Source organism: Drosophila subobscura, chromosome O (genome assembly GCF_008121235.1).
Source record: "Drosophila subobscura isolate 14011-0131.10 chromosome O, UCBerk_Dsub_1.0, whole genome shotgun sequence".
In the NCBI taxonomy this organism is placed as follows: Eukaryota; Metazoa; Arthropoda; class Insecta; order Diptera; family Drosophilidae; genus Drosophila; species Drosophila subobscura.
This window is the reverse complement of record NC_048533.1, coordinates 5260021-5281740: the sequence shown is the minus strand read 5'-3', so window position 1 is coordinate 5281740 and position 21720 is coordinate 5260021. Positions and strand designations below refer to the sequence as shown.

Below are 21720 nucleotides of genomic sequence, written 5' to 3'. Positions count from 1 at the left end.
CCACCCAAAAACCGCAGCGCAAAAATTCTAGACGAAAATGTAAGGACATTGCGTGCAACGGGGAGAGTTACTCGAGGGGGATTTGCAATTTAATTGCGTTCCAAATAGTGTAAATTGAATTTTTAACGCCAAGTCGTTCTTCCTTCGCAGAGACATGCATAGTTACACGCATGTGAACACGGCGATGGGTCGGTCGAACCACGGACACGGACCCCAGACCCAGAGCAGTAGCCAGAGTCGAGCGGGAGCCACTGCCGAGGGCGGGACTAAGCGGAAATTAAGTTGTTTCACACGCAGTCGGGCGGAGGGACACCCAGCACACACACATACCCAGTGGCAAATGGCAGGATTCTGAACCCGAGGATTCCCAGCTCACCATCTTGTTATTTGGCGTGTCGCTTGCCATGTTGTATGCCCCGCGGTCGGGCAGCCAAACAATTCACTATCTTGGGCGCCCCACACCGAGCACGTTCCCACACACCAACACCACACATGCATGGCTCATGATGGTCATGTCCGAATACAAATAACGGCGAAAAAAAAATGGTTGGGGTGGTAAAAACGGGTTAACTCTACGCTGGCTGGCTCATCCTTTGGCCCTGCCTCTTTCCTGATTTCTTTATGCAGACAAATGGCCTTTTAAATTGCTGGCGTGTAGACTGTCTGTCTGCCTGTCTGCCTTAACCTCTGCCTTTCTGCAGATTTACATGCTGATTTGATATATGAATCGCTGCCACACTATCAATCAGCGTTTTCATTGCCCCACATGCCAGGGGGCAGCATCGATAACGTTGCACTTACGCACAGATATCTGACAAATGGGAAGGGGCAGAGGGAGAGAAAGAGAGCCACAAATTGGGGAACTTGGAGGCACATTAAGTGCTGCGATTACAATGAGGAAAAATATAGAAAAGAGTTAGTTCTGCTCTTCTCCCTCTGCTTTTCACGAGCAGATTTTTTTCCAGTTTCATGGTCATGGAAAGCCCCCTCCCGTTACAACTCCATTGAAATCCAAGCGTTATTTGTAGCTTGTTATTGTAGCCCATCAAAAAATTGACGCATAAAAGTGTAATCCCATCAGCAATCACCCATCACACATTCCCCATCACACATCGTGTGTGTGGCAACATATAATTGCTATAAACACATAATTATTACAATCGTATTGCAAATCAGAGCACGGACAGCGGAGATGAAACTGGATCGTGCGGTGCGGAGAGCGAGAAAATTGCCGTCATCAAATTGGTTGTCAACGGAACCGCAAAATGTAGCATGAATCACGGGGCAGGGCAGGGCAGGAAGGAAACCTAATGCCAGTGCTGCTTCCGTTGGATGCCTGCCCCGGGCCAAATCCCGGCTAAATTCGCGGCATCCATTCGACTCCATTCGAATCCATTCGAGGACACGCAACGAGCAACGCGCTTGATTAATTGCGCTCGGTAATGTGAGGAGTAGGAAGACCAAACCCACACCCGCACATATGCAACAGCCACATGTGGCAGCAACAGTAACAGCGGCAGACTCAGGGCACGACACGCAGCATTCCCCCAGCTTAACCGAATCACTAATTCCACTTGACTGGAAATCAATTGATCTGCTTCTGCTTTAGCTTCTGCTTCTACTCCTCCGGGGCTTCTCTTTCTTTTTTTTGCTTTTCATGTTTCGTAAATTTAATTTCTGAAGCAACTTCTTGTCCAAGCAAACGTAAAATGCCTTGGCCATTGGCCAGAGAGATTCGAATTGTAGGCGTGTAAACGCTTCAAGGACACACACATAAGCACTCGAGGGGAACCAGCCCATTGAATGTGTTCTGAAAAATGCCCGCAAAAAAAAGAAAGCAGTTCGGAATCTCCCACACTCTCTGAACGATTACACACAATATTCGAGTATTGGAACAGCAAGTCTTTTATTGCACTTGTTCTTGTTGTTGCTGCTGTTTTTGTTGTTTTATATGGCATTGTTATAGCCAGAAATTGCTTCATGTTCCGCGAATGCTGAACGAAAATAAAAGCCCACACAAACACACAGCCGATGTCCAGCCGTTCATCCGCTCGAAAGCCAAACCGGAAAACAAAAACCCATAAAGCAAATAAAATAGGGCGGACCATACAACACATCCCTATGACCATTAAAAAAGGATTAAAACGATAATTTAATTGTGATTTTGGTCAAATATACAATAGATTCTACCATGCCCAAAGCCAATAAAAGAAAACTTTTAAATAAAGCGAAATGTCGGCGCAGGTGAAGCCTGTCTTTATGTTTATTTGTAGAGCTGATGGTCGGAGGCTGTTTATCTGTTTACTAAGACATTTTCAAGGCAGAACTCACAAGTTAAAGAGGTTCTGTTAGCTTCAAAAAACGAATAAATATACACATATTTATTGAAGATGGAATGGATTCTCTTTATACTTTTCATGATGATCTCTCATTTTCTGTGCAGATTTTTTTTTGTGACTTTTAAAATAAAAGTATCTCTTTGCTGCTGGTTGCCAGTGGCTGGCCAAATGCATTTCCACATGTGGATTATTCCTAATGTTGCAGTCGTCATTGTTGCCATTCGATTCGTCCTTTCATCTCCATTGTACGGTACTATATGTACATGTACACAGGCATATCCTCGCACATATGTGGGCTTTGTCCTCTCGTTAACAGTTTATGCCTTTGTCTGAGAGGAGGCCCCTTTTATGTACCCTTTTTTGCTCGTTTACATTGATGCTTTTTACAGCTTCATTCCCATTTGGACTCAGCAGCAGCAGAAGCACACAAACAAAGTGGACAAAAAACACAAATGAACACACGTGGCACACGTGGCGTATACGTAATGCATTGTTATGTCTTTAAAAATCCAACTTCTTAAATATTAATACATAAGTGTGTTCATGTGTTCGTGGTGCCAGAAAGTTTATTAAATTTCCAAGAATTACATACACAAAAAATGCTTCACCATAAATGATCAGCAGTACATCCGTTGAGATCCCTGACAAGAGCTCTCAACGCAAAATAAATGATAAAAATTGTGTAAAGATTTTTCACTTTTTTCATGAATTTAATTTGGATTTAAGCAGTCAGCAGGGTAGAAAAAAACTTGGATGCCAGCTTTATAAAGCTATAAACATGCAATATACTCGAATATCGAATACATATTTATTTTATGCATTTTTAATATTGTTTTTCCAAGGGTAACTTTTTCATTGCTTGCTGCTTATTTGGGAGGGGAAAACTTTCCCTTCATTTGCTTTTTTGTAACGCGTTTTTCCAGTTGAACAAGGCAATCAATAGAACAACTGCATGGCCATGGGGAAATTATTACAAAGAAAAACAGCAACAAAAAATGGCAACGAGACTTTGCATCGGGTGGTGGGCTACTCATATATTTTGGGAGGCGGAAAAGCATATTACAAAAGCCAAAAAGTCTCTGGTCCCTTTTTGGTCAACATATTAAAAACGCTTTTTGAAATTTCCACTTGACCAAACCAATTAAAATCATAAATTTTCAGAGCCTGTGGTAAAATTTTCATTCAAATATAGCACAAGTCCTTCTTTTGGCCTTTGTATTCCTCCATTTTTACTATATATTGCAATATATGTAGATAAATTCAGCGTGTGTGTGTGGTGGGGGATTGGCAGGGAGTCCAGGGTGGGATATATTTGCGTTTAATATTTTTCCGTTCCGTTGGCGGCTGGCGGCGGAACTGTAAAAATTTCACACGAGAACGCGTAAAAAATGGCAAAAAATCTCTGATAAAAATATGAAATATGAAACCCACAACGAGCACTTTAATAAGTACTTGGCCAAAAATATACAGCAAGATCGAAGCAAATAAATATATATGGGTGTGTGATAGTACGAGACATGGACTTGACTTTGTGATGTATTTCGAGAAGAGAGAGACAGAGAGAGATTAAAGAACGATTTATATTCCATAAAGCATCCAGTTCAGATGCTTTAAATTTATTTTATTCTCTTTAACTTTTCCGTTCATCCCTGCTACAGATCCACTGTGTGTAATTCCTCTCGCTCCTTAATTTGCTATTCCTAGAAATGGCATCTCCAGGGGCTGTGTCACAAGCGATTAGGCCATAAAAATGTAACCTTTGACCTTTGCTGATTGCCCATTCAAACATACACTTACACACACTCACACAAACGATCGATCTATGACTTCCCGTTTGGCCTAGTGGCAAGCGTTTTTGGTCAATACAAATAGTAATAATTGTTTGGAAATTTGTTGCTCTTAAAAATACATTCAACACACCCTCTCTCGCGCTCGTTCCCTCTTCCTCTCACCCTCCTGGGAGACATAAAGGCTCTGACATGCTCTGGCATTGTATATTTCTGTGTGTTTTTGTGTGTGTTTGCTACTTCCGGATGTGTGCGTGAATGTATTGCGTATTGGTCGCCATATTGTTTTCGACATGTGCATGTTTTTGATGTCAAGTGGCCGTCTACTTGAAAACAATTTTTGCGTATGTGTGTGTGTGTGGGGAGGTTTTGGTACTCTTCGCGTAGGGGTATTTTGATTTTAGGGATATGCAGGGAAGCAGAGAGCGATAGCAGCGAAAGTTGAGCGTGCTTGTCTATCGCGCACTATCTCTTCCAGTGTGGCTTAGCAGTCTTAAGGAACTCTATCTCTTCTCTCGCCCTCCCCTTTTCATGGCTTTATCCTAGACCGTCTCGTACTTGGAAACATTCCTCACCTTTTGCTGTTGGTTGCTGCTCGTGGATCCAAATCGAAGCATTTAGTGAGGGAATGCATCATCAAAGAGAGTATCTAAAGCACCGAACACCCAGAATCGATGTGTTCTTGCTTTTATGCCTGCGAGAACGCATTGTCGTTGTCGTACTTTTGATTGTTCGCTTCGTTTTCGGCTTGCTTTCAGTTCAGCTCTCAGTTCAGCTTCAATATTTGAGTCTGCAGTTGTTGTTTTGGTGTGGATGTTTTCGTTTTCGTTCGAATTGCGTCCATGGCATCCATTTTGTTGATGTCGTTATCAATTAAGCGACACGTTGCGTAGTTGCCAGCTAGTAGCCACAGAGCTGGAGTCGTCCAGGCAGCCAGTAGTGAGAGTCAGCGTCGTCCTGCCAGCAGGCCAGCAGAGCCACAGTCGTCCTGGGCCCTGGCCACAGTTGGCGTCAATTGACTGAACGAAATGGCCAAATGGGAAATGCCATGGCCATTGAGGAGGGTCAGAACACACACGCACACACACACAGAAAAGTTGTTGAATTGTGTGATCGGGGGCCAAGCCCCACAAAAACAAGTTGCAGTTAACATTTTGGGTGTACAAACAAGGCCATTTCTTCTGGTTTTCCAATGGAGCTAAGTATTGTTCGAGGAACTTTTGAAGAGTTTGCCTCTTGTATGGTTAGCCCTTCCCGTAGCTATCCTGCAACAATAGCTCTCACTCCCTCGCTATGTTTTAACAACCACTTGGCTCACACTTTGCCTAATGAGCATGATTAGACAACTATTTCGGGGAGGTTGTTAGAGGAGTGGCTTGACAGTGAGTTGGAAAAGTATTACTTACACCCAACACTCGCACAATTATGCATGTCAAATTAAGAGTAACTACGCCCAAGTAATAGAATCTCTGTGTTCTCTATGTGTGAGCTGTAAACGAACACGGCAACGGCAACGGCAAAGGCAACAACGGCAACACGGCAGTAGGGCCATAAATCTTCAATGTGACTGAGTTCTGGGCTGTGGGTTGTTCTCCTAGGTCCTAGCAGTAACTAATGATGTTCATAATCGGAGTGGCATGTAAAAGGATAATGCTGAAATGCTGATTAACACACACACACACACAGAGACACAGACACTGAGATACAGGCAGCGGTAAGGCAGGACACAACTTCATTTAAGCACTCTCTCTCTCTCTCTCTCGTATTCGTGTGTGTTTGTGTGTGAAGCGGAAGTGTCAGTAGTGGACGCCATTAATTTAGCGGAAATAAACAAAACAAGAAAATCAACAGAGAAACAGTAAACCGCAACAACCAGCAAAAGGAGAAAGGGAGAAACGGAATGGAATGGAATGGCATGGGCAGAGGACTCGAATGAGGCTTGAATCTCAGTACTTGGCATCGTGTACTCGTGTTTGAACAGGATATGCTTCGTGCTCTGCTTATAATTGGAGCATAAAGTGAAGCTGTAAGAAATGTGCAAGGCCGTAAAAGGCCTCACAGCGCAGTCCGAGCAGTCCAACCAGTCCAGAGGAAGTGGCAGAAGTACAGAAAACAGCAAAAGAAAAACAGAAACAGAAACTGAACATGAAAGCGATGGCCTGGCATTATATTCGACCCTAAGATACCCTGATTAACACACCAGAGAGAGAAAGACGCTAGCTGCTAAGCCATACTGGGATAGATAGAACAAGATGGAAAGGAAACAAAGCTTCCAAAACAAAACTCTTGGAATAAAGAACATCCTCAATTTATGCTTTATACTTGGCATCATTGCCATTTCATTGCTCTTCTCATAATCCCAATACCCTCCCAAAGTGTATGCAAAAATACAAAGAGGGAGACAGAGAAACATCAGCAGAGATACATTTACAGCTTGCTGCTGGCCTCGTTACATACTCAGCAAAAGAGTTCTAGATACTCTCTCATACACACATGTCTGTGTATGTCTCTCTCTATTCCTATAAATAAAAGCCCCCTCGGCTTGCTCTATCCCTGTGCGTTACCCTTTCTCTACCCACTTTTTTTTACATCTTTTCTGCTGGTCCGCGTAGAGTTAATTTATGACCTACAATACACACATACGCGTGTACACAGATTGTGGCGCCTCCACTTAAGTGTTAGAAACCCAAAAAGACTTTCCAATTTCAAGTCAGTGCCGAGTCATGAATTTTAAGTGATTTCCCGCTTTGCTTCTGCTCTGGTTTCCGCCTTTGCTGTTTGCATTCTTTTCCACAATTAATGGAAAATTTAATTTCACTCGGCTCCAACACACGTTGCGTGCGAAAAGAGGGACTTTTGGAAAAAAGGGTTTAACTTGTAATTAAAAGGATTTTTATATAAATATTTTACTCATTCGAGCAGCAAAACGGATTTTAAAACATTTGGAGAATGTTTCATTTCGCTTTAATGTTTTCTAAAATGCATTTGAAAGCAATTGAAACCCCACAGCTAAGCTACTCTATGGGAAAAAATATTATTACCGCTTTAAGTGGACAGTCAATTATGTATTTTATTATGCAAAACAAATGCTGTTTGCTACTGTCCAGACATTTCCATTACACGCTGTTACTGTAACTGAAACCAGCAGCAGCGTTGCATGTGTGTGTGTGTGTAAGTGTGTATATGCTGTATGTACTCATATATCAAGTGGTGGATATACTCATAGAGATGAGGGGCCAGGCAAGGGCAAGGGCCCCACTCTGAAGTCCCTGGTCCTGGTCTGCTCTCACACCCACTTAAATTGGATGGGCAATTGTGGTTTTCTATTAAAAATGAGTGGGCTTCTCTCAGGCAAAGTGCACTGGGCCACACACACAGTTAGACATACATATGAGCGTGTACTTTTATGTGTAACTGTCTGAGGGAGTGTGTGTGTGTGTCTATGTGTCTGTGTGTTGGCCAACAATTTTATGGCTTTGACTATTATTTTACCATTTTTTGTCGTCTGCCGGCTTTCCTGCTGCTGCTCCTGCTTTGTGTATCTGTGTGTCGTCTGTCTATAAATATTTATTACAATTTCGTTTTTGGGATAGAAGATTGAATAGAAGAGGATCCAAACTGTACAGAGAGAGAGAGAGTCAGTTAGATGGATTTCGACAGATATGTATGTATATGTACTCATCGTATATGTACTTGCAATGACAGCAAAGTTTGCACACCCAAACCAGACCCTCCCTGCTTCCCATTCAATTAGGGGCCACATAACTCAAAGTAAACCCAAAAACCCACATCAGTGCACAAAATTGCTGATTCAATTGCCAAAAATGCGGGTCAACAATATTCCGATTCGGATACCGAATCCCAGAGAGCCACAACCTAAAAACTTTCGGGACAATCTTTTCGTTTCGCAACGGTTTTTGCGGGCAAGTAAATAAATTAGGGGCGAAATCATTTTTAATTATTTGCAAATAAAAGGCATCGCCGCGCATCGTCCAAAGAAACTCCTTGCCTTGGCTTGCAATTAACAAAGCGAAGAGAGTACCGCACCCGAAAAATGAGCAAATCATAATGAATAAATGTCGCACCGGAAGTAAACGGAAATCTCGACCATCCCCCGAACATTTCCGCTTTGGTAATGGCAAAGGGCAACGCGCAACGCGGGTTATTCCTCCCCTTCCTAATGGAAAACGCTGCTTGGCATAATAAACTTTGTCTGGTTTTTTTTTTCCCCGTCTTTTGTTGTTGCGTTCAAAGCGTGTTGACTTTGTTAATAAGTTTCGTAATAAGTTGCGAGTGGGGCCAAAAGGATGACCCGTGAATGTACAGAAACCGCAAAGGCATAAATAACCCGACAAAGTGGATACAAAATAAAAAGGAGAGAGCTTAGTGGTTGCAGCGAATACCCTAGAAAAATAGTCAAAAGAGGAGCAACGATTATTGATGTTTGATTCAATATTTGACATAGTTTTCCACGATAAATTCAATCCTCAGAGATATATATACATACATGTATATAAACTTGTTTCTTTCTCTTTTGGAAAATCACCACTAATCCGAAAGTCCTTTAGCAGCAGAGGAAGTATCATTCAACTGTCGCCAAACCGCAAGCCAAAGTTCTAGGATGGCAAAGGCAAAAAAAAAGATGATTAATTTACGCGTCCATTTGTCCATTCGTCGTTGTCCTTCTGCAGCGAAGGGACTTGCCTTCCTCCATTCGGTCTCCAGCTCATTGTTTGCGCAGATTTACAAAAGCAGCCGAAACTTAATTTGATTAACTTTGAGTAGGTTTTTTCGTCGCCTTTGTCTTTCCGGCTATGGCCACGGCGAGGGCTTTGGTTCATCAGCAGCTGGGCCAAGAAAGAGGGAAATGAGAATAGAAGTGGACTCGACTGGAAACGAATTGGTGTGGCATGGTGTGGCTTGGTCTGGCATGGTGTGATGAGAAGAGGATGTTGACGTTGATAATGATGTGGCTGCCCATCATCGGGGGAGAGGCTAGAGCCTCTGTTCATCCTGTCCTATCCGTTGGCCATAAAAAGTTACAGACTTTTAAGTGTCCTCTGCGCTGGCATTTTATTTTAGTTTATTGGTTGGCAAATGGCAAATGAGAGAACTGTCTAAGAGAATGATGTGGAGCGTGTTTATTGCAGGGGCGTTCTACATAGATTTGGGGTGGTTGGGGGCTGGGCCTCGTAAATCGGTATTAGTGTGCTTAAATGATGTCCGCCATCCAGCCAGCCACAATAGAGGGCATGGCAACTGCACAGACAATGAATACGAATCGCGAGGAAAGCCAAATTGAATGACAATTTTATTTGAATTTAATTAAATGGTCAAAAGTTTTTCAATGCGAAAATTCGAGTAAAGTTTTCCCCAAACAGATGCTGGCCGTAACACAAATACCAGGCACAAAAACAGTGGAGCTTTGACTGAACTTATTGATGAAAATGTTAGTTCTTACAGTGAACTGAATCACTGTACCTGAAGCTTTTGTCTCTAGTTTCTGCAATTTCTGAGATTTTTCGCAGTTTCCATTATTAAATCTTTGACTTTTGGTTCTGTTCTGACATGTGCTGCAGTTGCATCTATATTTTATGCACTCTATATTGAACTTTTCATAACTCAATTAAACAACAACCAAAACTCGGGAATTGCCTTTCATATATGCAACAGCAGACTCCCAGAGCAGCAGAGTCAGAGTTTGCATCTGAAAGTGGCAGAGCTGTAGGGAGGATTCTAGAAGGAGTTCTGAGGGCTGTTCTAGGTGGCTTCTGGGGGGTGTATCTAATGTCTTTGCCATGGCAATTTGGTTAAAGGCATTTTGCTGTTGTTTTGTTGTTTGGCTCCACCATTGTTGTCTGCCCCTGCCACTACTGCCACTACGCCGCTGTTGCCACTGTTGCTGTTGGTCTTGGTAATGTTTGTTTTCATTAACATTATTATTGTTGTTGCTATTGTTGCACACACACAAACACACACACAGCCAGTACCAGCAGCCACATTGACGCAGCTACACTTGAATGCATTTTGTGCACAGCAGCAGCAACAGCAACAATAATAATACCAACAACAACAACCAGCAACCAACAACAAGCAACCAGCAGCAACAACTGCAAAAGCCCCCAAAGGTATAATTTCAATTTCAACACTTTACAAACACGCCACACGCCACAGTTGCGTCATTAACTGCAAAGTTTCTGCATGCGCGTCTCGTCTGCCATCCACTGACAGAAATTAATGGACAAAGAGTTCGCTGGCATTCTCCTGCCATCGATTGGGGCAGTATTATGCAAATTCTTGCAGTGTAATTGTGTAGTACATGCTGCTGTGTCTCTTTGTTTCTCTGTGTCTGTGTGGCACTAAGTGCGCCGACGGAAATGGCCGAAAGCAACGACGACGACGACGACGGAGATGGGTTCAACGCAACGTCAGGTACAGCAGCAGCAGCAGCAGCAACTAGTATCTGCAACAACAGCAACAGCAACACAAACAAACAACAAACAACACTTGCCTAGTAGTTGCTGTTGTTTCATAAAACTTTATTGTGGCATGTTTGTTGTTGTTTTGCACCATTGCTGTCAGTGAGACACATTGTTGTTGCTGTCGTCAATGTTGTCGCGACTGCTGCAATGCTTCAAGCCATACATAAAATCATTTCTGCCCCAACAGCGAAGACCCATTGACTAATGCTGACACAACTCCTGGCAGCAACAGCTACTCCAGCAACACTGAGACTCAGCAACAGCAACACTGACACTGCAACAGCAACAGTGACAACAGCGACTGAGTGCAACAGCAACATCAGCACTGGGCGAACATTACAACAGTTGTGGACCATTAAGTTGACGCTTTTCCGTTGCATTTGCTGTTGCTCCTTCTCGTACTCCTCCTCCGCCTTCTACTCCTACAGAGATTGGAACATGCCAGCGTGAAGTGCCGCTGTCCATCCAACTGTCTCTGTGTGTCTCTCTTTTAGCCTGTCTGCTTGTAGGAGAGCGTTGATAGCCGTAACATCTTGTCGCTGGGAGAACAGCAACAGCAGCAACCGCGTGTAAAATAGCAACCGTTCCGCTTGGTTATCTTTGCCGCTGTTCAAGGTGAATCCCAAGGAACAGGAGGTGCAATCGATATTTGCTAGACAACTTCAAATGCAATTTTATTACTGCAATGCATATCTTTCCATCATCGTACATACCTCTACATATACTTACAAACATAACCCTATGTGTGTGTATTTTTCTATCCTAAATGCTGGCCGGATGCACACAAGCTGCAAAAACAAGCATTGCAGTAATCATTTGCGGGCCTTTATTGAATTCCCGAGCAGCAGCAGCAGCAGCAGCAGCAGCAGCAGGAAAAAAGGATCAAGCAAAAAAAAAATACAGCCCGGAACCACAACAAGAACACAGGGGCCAAACCACCCACACTTCCGGTGGCAGGTGTTATCCCACGAACCGCCCGCTGCTGGGCTGCCGTTTTTCCCCAGTGGCTTTTTGCTGCTTGGTGGCTCTCCTACGCTTTTGCTTCTTGGTTTTGCCCCTTGTTATTCCTTCCTTTCACACATCCTGCCATATCCATCCATGCTTTGGGGCTCCACCTCTCATTTTCCTTCTCTTTTTGCTGTGCTTTCCGTGATGTTTGCTTTGCTCTGCTCTGCCAGAAAAGAAGTGCACGAACGCGTTGCATACTTTAAGGCGAAAGTCAACCGCAAAGTGAATTTTCTACCATCGACAGATGCCCAGCCCCGTACCCAGGGATGTGTAGGGTGGTGGGGGTGCAGTAATCTTGAGCAATCTTAATGCGGATATATTAAACTTATTTTTACAGCATTCCTCTTTTGCTGATTCCTCTCTTGCTCTCTCTATCTCTTCCTCATTCTGGTTTCCCAAATCCTGATTCCTTATTTTCATATACTTTGTATTACTTTTGGCCCTCCGCCCCTATCATGTGCCTTGAGCCACTTCCTGCTTGTGCCTGCTTTCCACAGATTTTGTAAGCGCGATAAACTAGCCGCCTCCACTCCCCATTTTCCTACCCTCTCTGCTGCTTCTCCTGAGCGCTTTTCAACACTGTCTGTCCGTCTGTCCGTCTGTCTGTCAGACAGTAAGTGGTGCGGCGGCATGTGGTGAATGCCACGAGTGGTGCATGTATGTGTTTCCACCAACTTGAGGCGCTTGCCACTTCCGCTTTTTGGTGGAGAAGGAGAAGGTCTATAGGAAAACACACCAACACAGTCGCAGTAGATGGAACTACTACTCGTACTTCTGCTTCTTCTTCAGCCTCTTCTTTCCGTTTATTTCTTTCTTTTTCCTTCTTTATTTTCTTCCTTTTTACCACTTATTTTAGTTTTATTGCTCGGGCATTTTATTGCACAAATTTTAATATTTATTTTTGCTGTTGGTTTATTTTTCGCTCCACCCATCTATGCCACCCATCTAGTGCCTGGCCCTGCCAGTTTTTGTGTGTTTTTGTGTGTATGTGGCTTTGATTGTATGGGTACATGCCCCTACATGTGAGAGAGATGCTTTGTTTGCTGTCTGCTCGGCGTTTAGTTAGCGTTTTTCCCAATGCATGCCGGCTCCCATTTTAATGTTTAACAAACTTTGATGCCGCTGCTACTGCTGCTCCAAGATTCAGGCTGTGGGCTGTGGGGTTTGAGCTTTGATGGAACACCCAAGCAAACACCAAAGAAAATACAAGCGCAATTCTGCTGCTCCTCTTTTTACCTCTTCGGATGTTTGTGCGAAAAGTTTTTGCGGAAATTATTTTAAACTGTTAAAGAGGTTTTCTTCAGCTGTTGTTGTTCTTCTCTTTTTGTAGATATTTTTTTTCGTTGTGTTCTGATTCTACTGGTGAGCTTTTGATTGCGTCTTTCTGCACAGCTTTAGTACGTGAACTATTTGAAACAATTGCATTTATAAATAATTCTGCAGAGAATGAAAATAAAAATCTCCGTGCTTGGTTTTATGGTTTTTTTATTTTTAGAACCAACACGAAATCATGGTCTTTATGTGAAAAATGTCATAGAAATGTTCAGATTTTTCGATAAAAGAAGTGATACAAATTAAATATAAATGTTTGTTATTATATTTATATTATTTGAAGTGATGGTAAACCTCCAGAATGCCTCTATTGCTCATTTTTGTTGCAAATTAGGTTCAGAGGTAGCTGCAGTTGCAGTTTTACTTGTTACCTTTCGGATCCTGAAGGTGGATAACCTTCTCATATTTTCTCCTATGAAAAATTTAGGAAAATAATGGGAATATCTTAAACTAATTAACTAATTCATTATTACATCCGTCAGTTACTGCTGCCCCCATGCGTTCCACAAAACGTTGTATAAATTGCTTCCAAACATACCTTTCTAAACCTTCACATAAAAATACATCCCAGTAGCTGCAATTTTTCAGACATCATTCAGACTATTCCAAATTATCAAAAATTAATTGTGAAAAAATATACAAAATTCTCAAGTAATTACCAAAACAATGAAGTTCTCTTCATAATACTCTTGTCCAGCAGCAAGAGGACTTGGACTTGCTGCCCGAACCCCCCATAGAGAGGATTCTGCGGAAACGCTTTCTGCGCAATGGGAATGTGCATTTCAAGGGTATGATGGCACCAGAGAGCTTTCAGAGCATGCGACAACTTCTGGCGGATCTGACGATTAAAATGACACGGCAGGTCCCACTGGAGCCAGTAATCGAGAAGGTTGTACGACTGAACCCATTGACTTTCTGACGGACTTTGTCGACGGGGACGTGTGTGTGGCTTGCTACAAGACGGAGAAATTATTGTTGAAAGATATAATGCTATATCGAGGCTTCGAGGAGAGATCAATCTCACTGCCATCATCGTTGTTGCAGCCAGCAGCTGCATCAGAGTCCACCAATCACATTGGTTCGCTGAATGGACTGGTGCCCGAGAACTTGACATGGACACAGAAAAATGTCAGATTCATCACTGCACGATCCCGCAGACAGAGGAGGATTTTGTCATCAAAGTCATCGATAAGGCCAGCCTGGCCACAATCACAGACTTGCCGCCACAAAATGAGGTTGATATGCTGAAGGCCCTGCAGAGTCACACGAATATTGTAGATTTGGTCATGCAGTTTGAAAATTATCAGCATTTGGCCATAATGATGCAATGCCTGGACTATGCCACACAGGGTGTGGGCCCCACGGTTAAGCCTTGTTTACATCTCGATTTTTGTCTTAGTTTGATCGAAATCGTCCAGCAAATTTAAGCTAACTTGGTGTGCATCCACGAGCATAAAATTATCCATAGGGACATAAAGCCGGAGAATATGTTGGTGAGTCGGAGTGGCCCTGATGTGGTCCTGGAGCTGAAGATTTGCGACTTTGGCCTGGCACTTGCCTACGAAGGGGAGCTCTTGACAACGATCTGTGGCTCTGTGGATTACATGATTGAGGAACACGGCTATGACTACAAAACAGACTGCTGGTCGCTGGGTCAATTAATTTTATTCCTTATGTGTTACACGAGGACGCTAAGGAATACGAGGGACAAGAGCAGCGGCTGCAGCTGGGACTGAATGTGCTGATATAATCCCTGCAGGTAAAGGAGCCCGCAGAGCGATTGAGTGCCCTCGAGATACTTAATTTCGATGACGAATATTAAGCTACAAAAATTCGACTGTGCCAATAAGTTTTAAGTTCTGTTAGTCCTTCCCTAAATGGGGATCATTGCCCTACCATTGAATGTTCATGCTTTCGAGTCGACTTAAGCCTTAAAGCAATTGACAGCCAATTATTGCACTCTGGTAAGGTCATCGTCTACTCGGCACTTGCTCATTTAATTTACAATTTATTAATTTCACAGGAAATCTTTCAGCAGCTCAGACTTTTTACTGCCACAGGATGGAAGCTGACTGGACGCAGCTCCGTGGCGCCATGGCAACCTCATTACAATACAGGGGAATTGTATTGTAAATAATAATTTGCTCGGGCTTACAAGGGCATTTTTTGCGCACTTAGCGTATGCGGGAATTTATGAATAAATCATTTGATCAGAGCGCCAGAGGACCGGAGACTCCTGTGGCCATTCGTCCAGGCCATTGGATGACCTCTTCAGCGGATAAAATGCAATATGTATGTATGTCCACCTCCACCACGCCCCCGGATGGCAGCCAGGTGCCGACTGACGTGGAGCTTGTGCTGTGTTGAGTTTTAATTAATCGAGAGAACTCATAAAAATATTTAAATATATAAAAACTACAGCCACCCACACAGTGTCCTCCATTTCAAGAGCTCTCGGCCGAATCCCAATGCCATGAATTAATGCCTACGAGGCAACATATAAAAGTAAAATAAAATAAAATACAGGGAACCATGCCAGGATGTCCTTGCGCCAATATTAAATTATTATTGCTGCTGTTTTTTGAGCGTTTATTTAATTTGCAGCGGCAGGAGGATTTAATGGCGATATATTTCCATGCAAAACTAATTCTTGTGGAACTTTGTGTAAAGGGAAGTTATGTGTAAATATCAGAAGAAGATTTCTTGTGGCTTTAAGAGTATATTAAAGAGGGATTATTTACTCCCAAGAGATTTGAATTGTAACTTTTCTGATCACTGAGAGGAATAACATCTTTAATCCACAGTAACAATTGTTTTCAACAATTTTAAGCACAGGAAATTCCGTTTTAGCTCAAGTAAATAGGGTATAACGCTTTATTGATCCCATATCCAGTGGCAAAGGCATTCAAAATTCACTCTTCTCTCCCCTCTACTCCTTTACTTATCCTACAGAACACACACACACACACACAGACAATAAAATATGTTTCACCAAAACTGCAATCAAAGCGACATAGCACAAATTTTACAGATTCTTGCACATTAAAAATATGCTTGCAACTCCAGCAGGAGCAGAAGGAGCTCCCATGCCACGCCTCCCATAAGCCCATTTTTAGCATGCCAAAAAAAAACAAACACGAAAAAAGAGTCGCTCCAGAAAAGTTTATGCCAAAAAAAGGGGGAAAAAAATGAAATCGAGAAACTGGAGAAAGGAGCATCTGCCTGGCAGGACTTTGAGGCCAATGCTAGCGATGCTGCTGGTATGCTGCCTGCCACATGCCGCATGCCACATTGCCCCATGCAAACGCTGCAACGCTGAATTTGATAATCAATTACCGTGCCATAGCCATGGCCGGCAGGAAGACCTCTGCAGCTAGAAATTCAGTTGGAGCCACACATATGGGCCACATTTAGGAGAGCAGAAACGACAGACAGACAGGCAGGCAGACGACCGCATGGCGGTCACAAGAACACAAGTAAATTCCAAAGAATACACTTGACTTTGGTGGCTGCACACAGCCAGAGAGAGAGACTGTGGCACGTATGAGTAATATGGGTGGAGGGGATTGTTTATGGGCCATGAGGATGCTGCAGGTTGCTGGTTCCAGGTGGTAAGGCATACACCGCCTCATATAAATAACCCAATTCTGTTGCTTCTGTTGAAGTTTTTCATTACAAAACTGCAAATTGGCTTCTCGGCTGTCCTTTTGTCGTTGGTCCAAAACCAATTAATGAATGCTAAAAATTCTACAAATCTTATTTAACGACGAAACGATTTATGGGACATTGTCTGTGATATGCAGAAATAAATTGAATTTTGTCCCAGAATGGGAAATAGTTTTTTAATGGTTTACAGAGAAGTTCAAATTACAAACTTTTCACCCTTAGTATTTATTCTTCCTTTGCTTTTCCAATTTTCAATTAGAGTTGCAGTTTTTTTTTTTTTTATTTCGATTTCGATTGCTGCTTGTCATTAATTGACGCTGCTGTCAGCTTTGGCAGCAATCCACTTAATGAAATCATTTAATCAGTGTGCCACACACAGTGCGACAATCGTGCCACAAAGTGGAAATGAAAGCATTACAAGCTCAGCATTAGAACACATGTTCAATGTTCAATTTATGCACTACACTAATCAATTCTGGCTCTCTGCGTGCTCCACTCTGCACTCTACACTCCCATCTCCGCTGTTCCCCTGTTGCCCTACTCTACTGTTCCACCTAATGCTTCACTGCCACACTCTCTGCGCTCTGGCTTTGCTTCAATGCTTCGGTTTGAGACACTAAGGGAATTGCGGCCCGCCAACAGCTGTCCTTAATTACATGGAAATCCACACTAGTGTCCCACACCATCAGCGGAGAGAGTCCCCATAGAGTCATTCACCTTGCCAGCCAAAAGTGAAGAAAGCTAAAAAAGGAAGTGAGTACTGAAGGGTGTCATTATAGGTCGTGAGCTTAGATACCCTAACCAATAAATCATGTTTAAGGTAATACACTTTGAGAGTTTATTTCTGACTATTTGTTTAACTGTCACTGAATCAATCAGCCAGAAATATCTTATAAAAATGCTCTTCTCTTTGCTTGCAAAATCAAAATACCATTTGAAAGGGCATCCACAAAAGAAAATGGCAATGTGGCAAAAGGCAGAGCAGGAGCCGGAGCTGGAGCAGCAGTGCCACAAATCGAAATCAAGTGAATATAACATATTATTTCAACAGGCAACTCCTCATTCATTCAACATATAATATTACCACCCATTGCGATGCATGTATGTAGTTGATGTATGTACATATGTACAAAGCCCCAAAGGGAGGGTGGGCGAGTGCTCAGTGGTGCCTGAGTGTACGCCTAGGGGTGGTGTCGTGGTGGGCATCCGCGAGTAGGCCTGTGGAATTGAGGTGAATAAGCGGAGCACTGGCACAATCCCACCCACTAAAAGGCAAACAAAGGGAAATCAATCTTTGTACATACTTTTAGAGTATGCACACGGTATATCCTCGCACACACACACAACATATGCGATGAGTCCATGTGTCGGTGTGTGTGTACTGGCTGGTTTCTGTGGCGGGGTGGGGATTTGGGGAATATTTGCATGCCTTTTGTGTACTTTTTCCATATGATTTATGACCTAAATTGTTGCTGCTGCCGCTCACACATATACACATATAATTACTCACGTCATGTGTGTGTGCGTTGTCTTGGGACGCCAGTCCAAAGTATGTTACACTTTTTGTTTTGTTTTATCTGTTAATAAGTGGGCGTGGCAGACGCCTTTGATTATGGTTTTTGGACACACGAATATCGCAACGGTGGGAAGGGGCAAGCAATTTTAAATATGCATTTTCTATGCTGTTTTTAAACGCTTGAATAAACTAATTGACGGAGTGGAGGATTGCCATGATTTAGTTCAAGTTTAAGCCAAATTAAACCCCAAACAAAACAGATAAGGGGTTGGCTAGCAATCACTCTCGTAGAAAAAGGTCGCCAGCAATGACCTTCCAGCGAGCAATTGCAAAGCGATGTATCAGCAGAATGTCAGTCAATGGATTAGGTCAATCCACGCCAGCTAATCCCACATGCTGCTGCTTCCCCAAGCTGCTGCTGATGTTGCATTTACTGTAACCCACTGGCTAATCCAATTCCGAATGAGAATATAAAACCCAAAGGCCGAGCATTGCTGTGATTTTGTCTTGGCCCAAAAGGCCGAGAATGGAGTACCACAACGCGTCCATCGTTCTCGGCAATGTGTCCAGTGTGCTGCGTCCGGATGCGCGACTGTCCGCGGAGTCGCGTCTGCTGGGTTGGAACGTGCCGCCGGATGAGCTGCGTCACATACCCGAACACTGGCTGTCATACCCGGAGCCACCGGAATCCTTGAACTATCTGCTGGGCACGCTCTACATCTTCTTCACGGTCATCTCGATGCTCGGCAATGGCCTCGTCATTTGGGTCTTCTCCGCCGCCAAGTCGCTGAGGACGCCGTCAAACATACTCGTGATTAACCTGGCCTTCTGTGACTTTATGATGATGATCAAGACGCCCATCTTCATCTACAACAGCTTCAATCAGGGCTATGCCCTCGGGCACTTGGGCTGCCAGATCTTCGGCATTATTGGCTCCTACACGGGCATAGCGGCGGGTGCCACCAACGCCTTCATCGCCTACGATCGCTACAATGTGATTACGCGACCCATGGAGGGCAAGATGACGCACGGCAAGGCCATTGCGATGATCATATTCATCTATCTGTATGCCACGCCCTGGGTGGTGGCCTGCTACACGGAATCCTGGGGCCGTTTCGTGCCCGAGGGATACCTCACGTCGTGCACCTTTGACTATCTGACGGATAACTTCGATACGCGCCTCTTTGTGGCCTGCATTTTCTTCTTCAGCTTTGTCTGCCCCACAACAATGATCACGTACTACTACTCGCAGATTGTGGGCCACGTGTTTAGCCATGAAAAGGCGCTGCGCGATCAGGCCAAGAAGATGAATGTCGACTCACTGCGCTCGAATGTGGACAAGAGCAAGGAGACAGCCGAAATCCGCATTGCCAAAGCGGCCATCACCATTTGTTTCCTCTTCTTTGTGTCGTGGACGCCTTACGGCGTGATGTCGCTCATTGGCGCCTTTGGGGACAAGAGTCTGCTGACACCCGGCGCCACAATGATACCCGCCTGCACCTGCAAAATGGTGGCCTGCGTGGATCCCTTTGTGTATGCCATCAGTCATCCCAGATACCGCATGGAGCTGCAGAAGCGCTGCCCCTGGCTGGCCATCAGCGAGAAGGCGCCAGAGTCGACGGCCGCTGCCTCCACCAGCACCACGCAGGAGCAGCAGCAAACGACGGCGGCCTAAAATCAATCAAAAATGGATTATGATGATGAACTGCAGCACGCTTCTCCCGGAACACGAACTCGTAATACAAAATGCCAGGATACAAAAACTTCTATAAAATTCTCAAAGTCTATGCTGTAACTTTGTGGTGAAAAAATGTGTGAAATACGTAAAAATTATGATTATGATTTGTAGCTATTACTTTTTTGATGTTAAATAATCAAATATAGTGAATTATTGCAAGTAAGAGGGGGCAGAGAGAGTTTCCTCTTAGTGCAACACTTTGCTTAATCCACTTCCCCTCAGTTGTGCTGGCGCAGGAAAGTGCCCTGCCCTGCCCTGCCCAGCCCATTGTCTATCAAACCGGTTGGGCACTTGAAGTTGCCTTTTGCGGGTCACTCAGTCGAAACGAAACCTGCATGCCGGTACGCTGCCCAAAAAGTAAAGACAGTCGACAGACAACAACAAAAGCATTGGGCAATGCAGTCCAAAAAGTGTTGTCCCAGTTCCAGGCTACAACATGCAATCCACAAAAAAGCTCGCTCTCTCGCGCGCTCACGCGCTCTCCCGCTCTCTTTTGTTACAAGAGAACGCAAGTTTGAGATTGGAAGGCGCTTGCGCTTTGTTGCGTGAATCAAAGTCCACAGGAATGCGTTCCGCCTCTAAATAACAAAAACTTGGCCTCCACATGGACTCTGTTACTACGTAAATACCTGCACGTGCTCCCCAGGGACTCCATATGACTTGGGCTCCACTTGGCATCCATGCACATTTATCAAAGGGAAGGAAGCAGCAGCTGACAAGCCACTTGGCCACACAACGAAGCCTAGATTTTCAGTTCCACAGTCTTGCCCTATGCCAATGACACACACACAGCATCCACATGGCCTCCAAGCGCCTCTACCCTTTGCTGACTTTATTCTAGCCATCGTCAATGGCATTTAACAATTTGTTTGAGCCAAAGCGTTGCACCGTGTGTTTGTATGGCGCCTCATTATTATTGTTTTCCCAGCCACCGCATTTCTTTCACTGCCACACACCGCACCGCATTCGCTCTCTCTCTCTCCCTCTGTACTTTAACCCACTCTCCCGCTTCACCCCGTTATCCCTAACGCTTGCCTCAACCGGGTTTTTACTTGGTACCTAGCACGCTTTTCCACTTATTGCCTGGCGGGCATTTGCCAGATCCTTTTTCCTGCGTCGTTCTGTGGTGAACCCAAAACCGCATTCAGACAGACAAACAGACAGACAGACGAGCGAGCGTGCGAACGAGTGAGCGCAGGAGCGAGGCCATAAACCAAAATCGGCCGCAGCCACCGACGACGCTGGCAAATGGTAAAAACGAAGCAAAATTAATGAAAATCACACAAACACACAGAAATACAGCTACAGCAGCCCACACACACACATACAAACAGACGCACACACAGACAGCAGTCGTGGGAGGTAGTAAAACGGGAGCCGGGCTGCAGGGGAAGAGACAATTAAAATGGCACCCACAGAACGTCCTTGCAGCCGCACACAGGGAGAGAGAGAGAGAGAGCGGCAGTGAGTGAGTGAGTGAGTGAATGCCGCCAGCTACCACACCACAGCAGCAGGAGCGGCGGCAGCAGCACGGGGCAAGCACATTTGTCTTCCACGAAATTCGCTTTGGCTCTCATTAATTAAGATAATTAGGCCTTTTCGACGCCTTCAAAGTTCAACCAGAAGAAAAAAAAGAGCATCCATGCAGCAGCAGCAGCAGCAGTAGCAGAAATTATCATACAGGAGTACAGCCTACGAAGTACGGACGAAGGACGACGCATTTAGTGACAGTTCAAAGTTCGTTGTGTGCACGAAATCGGCTTAAAGCATGTCTCTCTGTCTCCCTCGCTGGTGTGGCTCCGGGTTCAGCTGCTTGTGTGGTTGCACTAGCAGGTCCTGCTCCTGTTTGCCG

The 21720-nt window shown here is 44.2% G+C and overlaps 2 protein-coding genes across 2 annotated transcripts; both read left to right on the top strand.

Moving 5' to 3' along the window:
- Positions 1–13935: 13935 nt before the first annotated feature.
- Positions 13936–14684, top strand: LOC117898722 (probable serine/threonine-protein kinase fhkE). Its single transcript, XM_034808340.1, has 3 exons — positions 13936–14043; positions 14106–14312; positions 14427–14684. Exons 1-3 carry the CDS (start codon positions 13936–13938, stop codon positions 14682–14684), a joined length of 573 nt encoding a protein of 190 aa, XP_034664231.1.
- Positions 14685–18632: 3948 nt separating this feature from the next.
- Positions 18633–20031, top strand: LOC117897575 (opsin Rh3). The gene has a single exon (XM_034806527.1). The coding sequence runs from the start codon at positions 18657–18659 to the stop codon at positions 19803–19805; it is 1149 nt and encodes a 382-aa protein (XP_034662418.1). The 5' UTR covers positions 18633–18656; the 3' UTR covers positions 19806–20031.
- The last annotated feature ends 1689 nt before the right edge of the window (positions 20032–21720 follow it).

What these genes read in the sequence shown, in the direction of transcription:
- LOC117898722 (XM_034808340.1), top strand. Translation starts at nt 13,936, where the DNA reads ATGCTATATCGAGGCTTCGAGGAGAGATCAATCTCACTGCCATCATCG. An exon ending in TTGGTTCGCTGAATGGACTG is followed by an intron (nt 14,044 to 14,105) that starts GTGCCCGAGAAC and finishes ACGATCCCGCAG; the next exon opens with ACAGAGGAGGATTTTGTCAT. An exon ending in CACAGGGTGTGGGCCCCACG is followed by an intron (nt 14,313 to 14,426) that starts GTTAAGCCTTGT and finishes AGGGACATAAAG; the next exon opens with CCGGAGAATATGTTGGTGAG.
- LOC117897575 (XM_034806527.1), top strand. Translation starts at nt 18,657, where the DNA reads ATGGAGTACCACAACGCGTCCATCGTTCTCGGCAATGTGTCCAGTGTG.